Source organism: Dromaius novaehollandiae, chromosome 2 (assembly GCF_036370855.1).
Source record: "Dromaius novaehollandiae isolate bDroNov1 chromosome 2, bDroNov1.hap1, whole genome shotgun sequence".
Lineage (NCBI taxonomy): Eukaryota > Metazoa > Chordata > Aves > Casuariiformes > Dromaiidae > Dromaius > Dromaius novaehollandiae.
Window position 1 is genome coordinate 163,730,596 of NC_088099.1, and position 12,230 is coordinate 163,742,825.

The following is a 12,230-nucleotide window of genomic DNA, read 5'->3' on the forward strand; positions in this document are numbered from 1 at the left end:
CATGTTTAGGTACGTCTTCCAAAGATGAAACTCTGTCTAAGTGTGTCTTTTTTGTGGAAGCAAGGAAATTTACAGTCAAGGATTGATTGTACTTTGTCATAATATACAAAAACATAAAATTTAGATGCTTCCAAAGTAATACGGTATTTCTTTTAGCATGATCACAAGCACTGAGATGTGAGGAGAAAAATACAACCTCTGTTTACTGAAAATGTGCTTTCTCTTTCATATTTGTGTGGAAATATCTGGAAGTATTTCTCTCTCTCAAAAAAAAAGAAAGATTTTTTCCTTTTTAATGAGTTGTTGTCACTAAAAATCACGGTTGCTGGCAGCTGCAAAAAAAATAATCCTTATTGAAACTGCAGGCTGAATTTAGACTAGGAATTCAACAGAAGCATGGTGCTTCAGACAAAGTAAACCTCACCCACCGACAGAGGGGATGAAATTTGGGGGCTGAGCCCGTGTAATTCTGAGCACCTGCAAGTGTCACTGAAAACAGCCTGAGCTTAAGCAAGTTCAATAGAGAGACAGATGGCTAGTGACACCAGCACAAAACACCTTGAGGCGATGAGCAGATGTCTTCCTTCATATATTGGACATGCAGGTATTAAGGCAAGTGAAAATTAAAAGGTGTTTCAAAAATCACTGGACCCTTCATGAGAAAATAGAGAGAGATACAGACATTGGTAGTCTTATGCATCGCTCAAGTATCTACATCTCTTTTCTCCAGGAGAACACCCTACCTCAAAGGTTATCCATCTGTCAGACATCACAGAACGATGCACAGTAACTTTATGCCACATGTTTCTGTACAGCTTTGATTCCTGCTGAACTTCTCTGTGTTTTACTTTTTTTCACTTATTAGATCCACAGGTGCATAAGATCCTTTACAGGGAAAAAATTGCAATGGCCTCTCCAGACCTCATACCGAAAAGACACTGAAATTTCTACCATCCATCAGTCTCTAATATGAAGTAGTATTATCCTTAACTGAAATTTGGTTACTTTTTTTAGCACTACTGGAACTAGCATGGCGTTTTTCACAGTTATCATTTGCAGACTATGTAATTTTCCAACACTCTGATAGTCTATTAGATTGATTTTGGTTTTTTTTACTCTCTGAAATCCTAGAGAAAAGATTTAGAGTTTCAGACCAAGCTACTCAGGACCTGAAAAATTCCTCTGGAATATCGATCAGTATTTGACTGTTTAAGCCAAACAGTGGCCTTTCTAGATACACTGTGAAGGGTCTTTGAGTGGTTTCTGCACAGTTCTTCAGCTACTCAGTTGTGTTAATGATTAAAATCATAACTCATTAAGGGAAACACAAAGATCTTTTTCAGCAGAAATGCATTCATATTGAACAAGGAACATTATTCAGTTCTATAATATCCTATACTCCCAAACAGAAGTAAGTGAAATTCAGAATGCCTGACCTCTGGAAAATGGTACTGTATTTCATATGCTGATCTTGTCTCCAGTAAAATAAATAAATAAATAAAGACAGCTCTGAACAGAAATTTTGAAAACTTGCTTTGAAATAGTACACAGTACTAGAGTGCATAGAATTAATAGTACATTGACTGTAATTTTTTTTAGCAAAATCAAGCAGGGCTGGAATTAATTTTGTTGTTTCCAATATGACTAAGTCTTCAGTTTTGCATCAGTTTAATGTTGTCCTGCATTTTCTGGTGGCATCATCTTGTGCCTTGTGGAAGATAAAGTCTGAAAATTCAGCTTCCAGCTCTCCATTGCTGTAGTGTGCCTACATTTCCCCAGTACTCTGACCTCAGCCCTCACAGCTTGTTCAGAAAGATCCCATATTCCCCCGTGAGCCCACGCAATTCTCCAGACGGTGCAGTCTAGCATTCAGATTGTGGTCCCATTTTCTAACCCCTCCCTTTCTTGCCAAAGGAATGGACTGGTAGGAAAATGCTTTTTTATTAAATGTGGTTTTGGAATTCATTCAATAAAAAGTGTTTCAAGATGCAAAACAAACTACTCCTCTTTGTGTTGCACCAACCTGGAATTAGGTGCATTGTTTCCATTTTGAAATCTAATTTTTCAAGTTTGCAACCGATCACCTGAAACACTCAGGAAGGATTTTCCCACCCTTTCCTCAGCTGTCTGCCAGGAATAATTTTCAGCAGGACGTCATTGCTGAAGACAAGAGGAAAGGGTCAGCACAGAGGATCCTCTGGGACGAATGATTTGTTCTTTAGCCACTCTCTGAAAGTCAGATTGGTTAGCAGGTTCAGGACCAGGAGGTAAGCTTTTTCGTCCAATCAGCTCAGCAAGCAAGGTGGCATGGGGAGAAATGGGAGAGAAAAGCAGTTTCCCCTCATGCAACAAGGCATGCATTGCTGGGAGTATCTGGAGGTACATCCATCAGATTCCTGGTGTTGGTGTCTCCTAGCCCTCAGGCTTTCACATGTATTTACTCCTTTGGTTTAGCTTTTAAGGACTGACATTAGAGTTGCAACCAAAGTTTCCAGCTTTGTTACGAGGTGGTTGGATAATATTTAACAGCTTAGCCAGGATGTCAGACTGAATGATCGGGCTGTCCCATCTCGCTGAAATTTCTCTGGAAAGTGCAAAATCTAATCAGCCATGATATCCCAGAGTGCACTGCTCTGTCCTCTCCCTGCCACTAAATTGTCCCTGAATGGAGCCAGCAAACAAGGAGACAGACAAGTTACCTGTTTTATTGCTTGATGAAAGAGGCAGAGCTCCTTCTTTAAAAAGGGTGAAAGCAAGAGCTTATAATAATAAATTAGACTTCTTTGTAACACTAAAGGCTGCCTCATCCCTGCAATATTGTTTCCTATGCATTCAGAGAATGCTGCATTCTGGGATATTACTGGAAAAGAGAGTTTTAAAGCACCATTTCAATGTCGAAAGTTGTGCTTAGCATTGTTTCTAGACTGATAATTGAAGCTTCTTCCATATAATGCCAGGCAAATAAGATATAGTTCTCTATTTAAGCTTATCTAGGGTTACACAGAAAAAAACACTAGCAAACAATCCAATCTGAGCATGCACATTGCTATGTTTTTTTGCACTGAGCCTATCTCACCAACCTGTCCTGTCAATGAAACTACCCCGGCACCATCAGGAGAAAGCATGCTGCTCACCTGATGTAAAATTTGATAATTACAGCTCTGAGAGCAGAAACCATACATAACATATTAACTCAACTGCTTCCATTATCCAGTCTAACTCTGTTGTCCATTTATCATATCTTCCTGTTACAGAAAAAGCAGTGAGCCTATTCTTTACACAGAACCAAAAAAAAAAAAAACAAACCCACCATACCACACCACTGGTACAAATACGACTCGGATCCATTGTGCGCTAAATAAGTTGACAAGTGATAAACAGAGCTAATATTTGAAAGAACCCTTTGCAGACCTCTAAGTATTTCCCCAAGACCACATGGCAAGAGTCGCATCTGGCATATGAGATATGTGACAAAGATGCAACACAGTCTCTGAACAGTAGCTGCTTATACAGTAAGGTTTCTTTCGAGCATGATGCCCTGTGAAGTGAAACATTTTGGTCTCTTTTATATTATGTAAAATTTATATCTAATTTATAAGGTCTTGGAGGACAAGATACTGCAGCAGGAAACACAGACCTGGGAAATTTAAGCAGAAGTGAATTGTGCTGATCTGCTTAACACACAAAACGTTTTACAACCCTTTATTTTGCATTTAGTTCTTTAGAGTGCCTTCAGCAGGTCATCTGGGACCAACAAACCTGTTTCTCCTCTCCCCTGCAAATAATAAGCAACTTTAGCAAAGATAATGGAGTTTTCTCTGTGCAAAACCATTCTGTAAGTACAGAATCAGGCAGCTGTCCTTCTCCCAAGGGTCCTCCCATGTGAAGAAGACTGAGAGGAACACAGCTCATCAGGACTCAGGATAAATTTTAGCTGTGAGGAATCTTGTGGGATCTTTATTTTTCATTTTGTGGGGTGCAAAACTTTCCTGAATATTAATACAAAAATCATCAGAAATCATTCCTGCTCAGTGCAGCAGAAATTGCTGTAATTTGAGGGGAGGGACTTTTAATCAGAGATGTTCCACTGTGGACAGATAAAATTAATTTTCAATTAAGTGTGCTGGAACATTTTTCTAATGAATATTGACAGGCTTGCACTTACTAATTTTTCATATAAGCACAAAACAACAATTCTAGGGAGGAATAAAGTGATGACACTGTATGGGGAAAAAAAACAAGAAAAAAGTGAGAGGGAAAGGGAAGCATGTGAAATCAGCTGAAACTAAGTGTCTCAGCTGTTTTAATTTATATATTTATATATGTGTATGTGAGTGTGTGTGCGTGTATACATATATATAAATATATGGATCAAAATCAGTCAAAACAGAAATTTTAAACCTCTTCATCGTCAAATGCAAAGTTATACAAGGAAGGCCAGGCTAGCGTCTCGGGGCCCAAGTTAAACATACAGCACTTGGTCCAGCCTGGCTGCATTTCTGGACCTGTTTCTGATGGCATGCCAATTTTGGAAGAACAGGTGATGTTGTGTGCCTCTCATTATCCCTGAGAGCTGGTGCCAACGCTGTATACCCCATGCCAGTCCTCGTGCAGGCAAAACACAGCGATGGCATGCTAGACCAGACCTTGAGTGCCATGCCACAAAGAATCTTTCCCCAAATGGGAAAATGAGGCGAGAGACCTCAATAGGACCTCCTCTATCTGACACATGACAGAGCAAATAAGCTGTAGATATCTGACTTAGGCTACGGAGACAGTCAGCTCCAGAAACTCTGCGCCGCACTCTTCAAATCAAGAGAGCTAAGGACAAGGGTGAGGAGACTTTTGAGTGGCTCTGGTGGAAAAGCCAGAGTAGGTCGGTCTCAGTACTGCCATTGCTGGAGCAGGAAATAGTAGTGAGGAGAGGGGAGAAGACGACAACTGTAATGAATGGTCAGAGGATGAGGTGGCACTAGCAAGACTGCCAGTTTTCTCAGGTGAGGTAGACCTACACAGATGTGTAAAATGAGTGATATAGTGCACAAATGATGAATTCTGGTTGACACACTTGCATTTCCAATATGCTGCCATATTCAAGTTTCAACTTCTTATTCCACTAGAAAGCCTGGTACCAGGATTCAGACCACGTTTCATAGGAGATACACTACATATGACATATCTGACCAAATGTAGGTGTTTGCAGTGCTGGTATTTACACCTAAACAAGCTCCTCCAGGTACCCCTAGGCAATACACGCAGTGGTGGGTAGAGCATAGTTCATCTCCTCCTAATGCAGATGTTGGTATTTGGTTAGAAAAATCATAACCTCACCTCCACTGGCTACACTGGCCAGTTCTGTGACACTATGGGGATCCCAGAGTGACATTTCACATGGAGACATCTATATTCTAGAAACGTAAAATTAAGTAAGATGAATCCCAGCCCTTGTGTTTTTCACGTACATCCCGACAACTCACCCTTTCACCATCCAGAAGCAGGTGCACTCTGAAGTTCATTGATTCATTAAGAATGATTTCTTCGTTCCTGTACAAGATCTGAAATATTCTGCTGTAAACGTTGTTTTCATGAACACAGGCTGAGCAAAGGCTGGAATCACCTGCACAAAACACAGACAGAATACCGAAGTGATTTCTGAAGAGAGATTATTTTCTCTTCTACACTTTCACTTCAGAATTATCTAGGACAATTATATTACTACTTGTAATTAAGCACTGGTATTCACAATAATTAATGTTAATGGAGCAGATTGTTATTGTGGGTTGTATGGCATTTAAAGAAAATAAATGCTAAACTGAAGCAGGCAGGCTGAATTTCAGAGTGAGAATGGCTGACCCTGTGACAGCACTTACCCTACTAACTTTACTTCTAATGAAAGCTAGAGAATCAGACGTCTTGGGGGGGTGGGGGTGGGGGGAAGGTGCTACGCAGGAGCATCAGGACTGTGGGTGTTTATCAGCACAGACTGCATCTATGAAATTTCATCTTTTATCTGCAATGGATATCTTTCAGAAAAGGGAGCTTTCTTGTCATCTCTGGTGCTTCCAGAAGTTACTAGTTGTGGGGGGGGGGGGGGGGGGGGGAATAGCCAATATCACTTCTCCAAGGTAGAACCCGGATATGAAGAGGCATCTTAAATTAAAATATAGGAAGACAAAAATATAGCCACATTTTTCAAATTGCCAGAAGTCCTATGAACTCCTTCAGGCCAGTAGCCCATGTAAGAGTTGTCGAGTTGGCCCATACAATTGGGCTTGAAGTAGGGAACTCAAAAGCTAAAACTCTAAGCTCCTGCACACTGAATTCAGACAGTCGATGGCTTCATCTGTGCACCAATATTTCACATCACCACAAATTAATTTCATATAAACTAAGGTGGGATTTATCCTTCCTAATTTCTAGGTGCCTCCAGTGTATGTGTCTGTAACTGAGGTCATTGTTTTGGCTATAATGGGAGCCTAAGGAATTTGAGGTATTGTTCACCTGACCAAAGAAGGGAGCATGCTTTAGAATGAGGCTAACTGTAGCCTGAAGTCCACTGCTTACTGAATAATTCTTTTTTCACTAAAGGGAACACAGTGTGACTTATTTAGCTGTAGAAACCTACACTGGAGACAACAACATTTACTACAATGAATTTCTCCTGAAGAGTCTGCAGTGCCTGTCTGTCTATTTAATGAACAAGTGGGCACCAAGAGTTCAGGTACTTTCAAGCTGTATCTGACTGTTAATCAGAATCCTTTGCTAATTATAATTCCATTGCCTCGGAGCAACAACTTCCCGCAGAATTTACTCAGAGCCAGTTTTATCTTGTTCCAGCATCTAGTGCCATAGGAATCTGAGCTTTTGAAATATAATTCTCTAGCAAATAGTATATTGGAACTAGACATCTACAACTCCTGACAAGATGTGCTTAAAAAAAAGATGTACCAGTATCAGTCCTTTAAAGAGAGAGAGATCTGTGATCCTCCTCAGGAAGCCAGTAGGTACATGCTTTTTAAAAAGAGGGATAGTTTCTCAAAAGGTACTTCTGGGAATCTGGGCCTTTGCATAGTTGTTTTGAGCCCATGAGCTGTGGTAAGATGAAAGTCCGGGTCAGAAAGTCTTAGAGACTGCTGGTTTGTCAAGAGTTTCAAATCAGGACAGGTCTGTTCCGCAGTGTGAAAAGCCACCGCTTCTCTTTTCAAGGCAAGCAAGAATCATACATAATTTGCAATCAGAAGTTGGTAAGGTGAGACTGACAGAGGACTGAAGATTTTCAGAAGTAAAGTTTGTTTTGGGGAAAAGAAAAAAAAAAAAGAAGATACGGGGCTTAAAAAAAGCACTACAGGCCCTGATAGAGAAGTGAATGGAGCTTTGTCATTATAATGATTAAGTTTTGTGGCGTCTGTCTGCTGGAACTAGAATACTGCAGACAAAGACGCACCTTCTTAAAAAATCCTGTTCTGTGTAGGGGGAAAAAAGAGTTGATTAAATAGCAATAAGACTTGAGTTAATTAATTAGAAGGACCATAGGACTGACATCCAAACTGCATTCAAATCATTTTTCTATTACCGGCTTCTACCAAGCACACCAAGCACACCTGGAAACAGTGCAAGTGTGTCATCCTGCTATTGTCTTCCCATCACATATTCTGCACGATAGTTATTCATAAGTCCAGGCAGCCTAAATAAATACACATTTACTTCCTTGTGTTACACCGGTTAGACTAGAATGTTTCAGCCTGATTATCTCTTTGAAAGCATGCAGTCATATTTATTTTAATTTAAACCTCATCATATTAGAGACACTGGGAAAATTATGTTAGAGGTATAATGTATTCTTATTCCTGTCTGGCAGACAAAGGGAGCTTTATGTTATTTGATTAGGATATTGATATATTGGTACTCTTCAAAGATAGAAAGTCTAATGTCATTTTCTTTCCAAACACACTCTGCACAGACCACTGCTAGTGTGTAATTACCTTAGGAGCTAGATTTGCAAAGTGGCATAAAGAACCATTATTCTTGTTGGGAAGGTCAAAGCCAAAGACATGCTACAACGCTACAGGATGCCTCAAATCAGTGTAAGTAGGTACGATACCTGGGGGCCGAAAGACTGCTCAGTTTCAAGCAGAGACCTACCTTTGCAAAGGCCTACAGCAGATGAATGCCTAATGGTCTTCAAACTGACACATCTCATCACTGTCTATCTCAATGGCAGCAGCCTGCTTCTTTTCCTCTTAAATATCACACAAGGCAGGAATTCCCTGGGAGAAGTGCTCAGTAGTATGAAGGTATCTGGACAATGCTGACCAGAGTGCAAGCATCCTGCTCCTCTAGGCAAAGGAGAACAGCAACGTCTCTATATAAAGGCAAGCACCTAGCTAGATCATGTGTACACCTCTGTAAAGATAACCATACTGGACTACTTAGGCTGTTTCTCCTGCTAGAGTCAGTGCTGTTGCTGGAAGCTGAGATTTTGATGGGCTCCTGTTTAGCTGAGATTTAGCACTTCCAAATACTGCTAATACTGCACAGAAGAGTGGGACGGGACGGGACGGGACGGGACGGGACGGAACGGGACGGGATGGAATAGAATAGAATAGAATAGAATAGAATAGAATAGAATAGAATAGAATAGAATGAAAAACAAAGACCGACCCTGAATTCTTTAAGGAGTTGGATTTGACCAGTCACCTGCACAGTTACCTGACTTTCCAGGCTTGGAAAGTTTTCTTTGTCGCCACACATGGTTCCAACTCGTGAGTGTTTCCAACTCGTGAGTGTTTTTTTGTTCTTTTGGCACAGTTTATATTGTTGCTCTTATAATGTGCACCCCTCCCCCATGTGACACTTTCATTCTCATTACTTTGACGTGAAAAATGAAAAAAATAGGAATCATTGAGTGTTGTGTGCATGAAAGGTGAAGGAGCTATTTAAAAACCTTAATTTCTTTTTTTTTTTTTCTCTTCTTCTTTCCCATCTGTATCGTGATTAATTCATGGAGAAGGCAATGACATAAGAGAACTGTTAAAATTACTGGCCTTCTTTTATATCCAAGCTACTATCCAGAGTAATTACTCTGTCTTGACATATTTGCTCTTTTATGGCTTTGGTCTATATAACTGTCTATATAGTGGTAATATACATAAATGTTTATATTTATCTACACTATGGCAATGTATAAACACTTCAAGCATATCAATGAATGGCTCTTCATTGTACATCAGAAATGCTTTAAAACAACACACTTTTATTCTCAATAGCAAAATGAGCTGCAGTTTTACCTGTGATAAAACCAAAAGCAGAACTCAGCTTTTAGAAGTCCTAATTCAGAATGTGAACCATTCTCTCCATATAACTAATAAAAAAAACAACTTCACATTGGTCATTGGTATCTTGTGTCCTCCCAGAATACTGAACTTGTGAAAATTCAGACTTGTGACCATAAAAAAAAAAAAAAAATTACTGATAACTTTTATAAACTGTGCACCTTGTTCCCAGTATACTTTCCGACATTGAGCCCTCATCTCTTTCTAAACCCACAGACTTGTTTGCTAACAAACTCAGTGGCAAGATTCGCATTTGCCACTGCTGACGATATTCAGAGAGGGTTGCTGGAAGGAAACGTAGTGGATGTAGCCCTGTGTACACATGTGCACCTCCACCCTTTGCCACAAAGTATAGGATGTTGTGAGAGAGCAGGTTAAAACCGCAGGCCCTCCCAAATCTCATTCTGACATAGCCTCAGTTATCCAAACAGCTCTGTGCTACGCCTGCACTGATCAGTAGTCATGTGTAATCCAGGGAAGACTGATGCAGTGTGTAGTTACTGCTGGGAGCTCTCACTCCTTGTTGAGATCTGGAGCTGAGACTGTATTGACCTCTATGCAGCTCTTTATTCCAGGCTTTCAAATGCTTGAGCTTCAGTGAGCTCAACAAGGAAACTCTAATTTTGTAGTAAGAAGCTTTCGCTCAGTACTTCAGCAGAAATTTGCTTAAGTAAATTTCCTTTTTAGGACATTTATTTGTGATACTGTCAGTGTCTCTTAAGCTAGAAGGAATCCTATTTTCCTACCTCATTTTCCTAAGTGGCCATTCCATTTATTACGTACCTTCTTAGGTAAAATTGACCTCTAAAATATCTGGAAAGTGAAAGAGCTTTCAGGGCTGTAAGGACCATCACAGGCACAAATAGGGCAGCTGTGCTCCACAGACGTTCCTCTAAGGCAATGAGAAAAGTCTGTCGATCCACCTCCCTCTCTCTCTTTCTATTTTTTCTGGGGGAAGTATATTGCCATCCTGCCACCACCCCTAGCAATCCCTTTAAAGACTATTAAGCAATGTCATGTTAAAAATGAAGAGAAAAGGATCTTTGCAGTCTTGCATATCTTCACACCCACATATCATAGGCTGGCTGTATAGATCAATCAATTTATCATGCCCTGCTCTTTCATGATATCCATACCTGACTTAGCAAGCTCTTCCAGATGTGCTCTGGCATATCTAATCTTTCCACCTAGAAGTGAAAATAGATGGAGATGCCTAAATGTTTTTCCAGCACATCACAAACTACTCTTGACTTTAAAGAATTAGGGGGAGGCATTGTTATTTAGATCTAGGTGGCCCCTGAAAAACATCTGTGCAGATAAACTTGCAAGGAAGCAGCAAATGAATAGGTGACCTATAAAGAAAGAATATGTTACTTGGTATCTTCAGACTAAGCTATAATTTCAACTACATTTTTCTGTAGACCACCACCAATAGAAAGGAACCTGAAGCAAAAGTTATGTGTCTGTGGCAAATGTGCAAAAATGCGTAGAAGTTAGTTTTGCAAAATGTCTAAGCATGTATAAAGAGTGATGGGATAGTAGCGTAAAGAGAAGCAAACAATGGGTACGTCTGACCTAACATATTTAAGGAAGAGTACCAGTACCTGAAAAACAACACCAGAAACCTGACTCCTCTACAGAGACGTGTAAGAACTGATCAAATCTCACTTAACCATAGCTTTGCCTCTTTGTAGTAGATATAATTTGATGCATTATGTGGTTGTTGATAATGAATCTACCTTAGTAATCTAATGTAATCTAATGTAATCTATTTGTGCTTTGAAGGGATGTGATAAACTAGAATTTTCCTCACTGTAGGGTTCCCCTTGCCCACCTCCTTGAATGACACTCTAGGGAGTCAAATGAATGTGTTCCCTCAAATGTGTGGCCAGTTTGCCAGCACCCTTCAGCTGGTACACAGCACTGACAGCCCTCTTAACTTTGTACATCCTAATCATCTTCAAATGTTCTCATTCCTCCACCTGCCATACCCTAGCACCAGTCTTCTTCATGTGGGATGAGGAAGAAAACATTTTTAGTCAAAAGTGATCAACGATGCTGATACATTTTGCAGGTCAGAACAGCTCTTGCATTTTTCCAAGACCCTAGGACTCTCACCAGACAGACTAACACTCATTCCTCCAAATGTTTCTGGCCAATCATCCTGATTTTCCTCTCCAGATATCCCACTTCCCTCTTTTTCAGCTCTGAGCCTTTCTAACCTCCTTTCTCTGCTCTCAGCATGCCTGGCATCTTTTCTTCCCTTTAAATCTCCTTCCTTCCAACCATCACGTACTCACTTATTTTTTCTCTCTCTCTCTTTACAAAAATGGTCTGAGCAGTTTCAGAGCTCCTTTCTGTCAATAACAATTCCTGGAGCAAGCAAACAAAAAAATCACCTTGACAAAATCAACTGACAATGACGCGCATATACCTCAACCTCTGGTTTCTGCCAAGGAGAAACTTTCAACTGGCAGTGCCTTGGCATAGCTGAGACTTCATGATGAATGATTCCCCCAGAGCCACCTAAGTCATGTGGACCCTTGCTGTTTGCTAGCTATAGGAGTGTCCATTTTTTATGCACTCCACAATCTGTTTGGCATGTAGGTGATTAGCATGCTCCAGCCTAGACAGCTAACTTCTTTCCATAATTACATTTTCAATTGTACTTCCTTGTGAGGTCTGTTACTGCCAAAGAAAACTAGAATAAACCTAAGCAATGAATCATTTCAAGGATAGTAGGAATCCAGGTCTGAGACTCAGATTTGCCCAAGAACTTTAGTACAATCTGATTTTTGAGAAATGCTGCTTTGCATTTATTTCATCACAACCTTAAAAAACATAAATGCCTTATCACACAACCACTAACAGATCTCCAGCACTAAGCAATGTTCCTAT

At 40.2% G+C, this 12,230-nt stretch overlaps 1 protein-coding gene across 1 annotated transcript in view; it reads right to left on the reverse strand.

The window, feature by feature from the left end:
• The window catches only part of FAM135B (family with sequence similarity 135 member B), a 154,256-nt gene that overhangs the window by 82,228 nt on the left and 59,798 nt on the right, over window positions 1-12,230 (reverse strand). Inside the window, exon 3 of the mRNA XM_026113690.2 lies at window positions 5,478-5,617. Coding sequence (XP_025969475.2) covers window positions 5,478-5,617 — 140 coding nt within the window. The remainder of the gene's footprint in view (window positions 1-5,477; window positions 5,618-12,230) is intronic.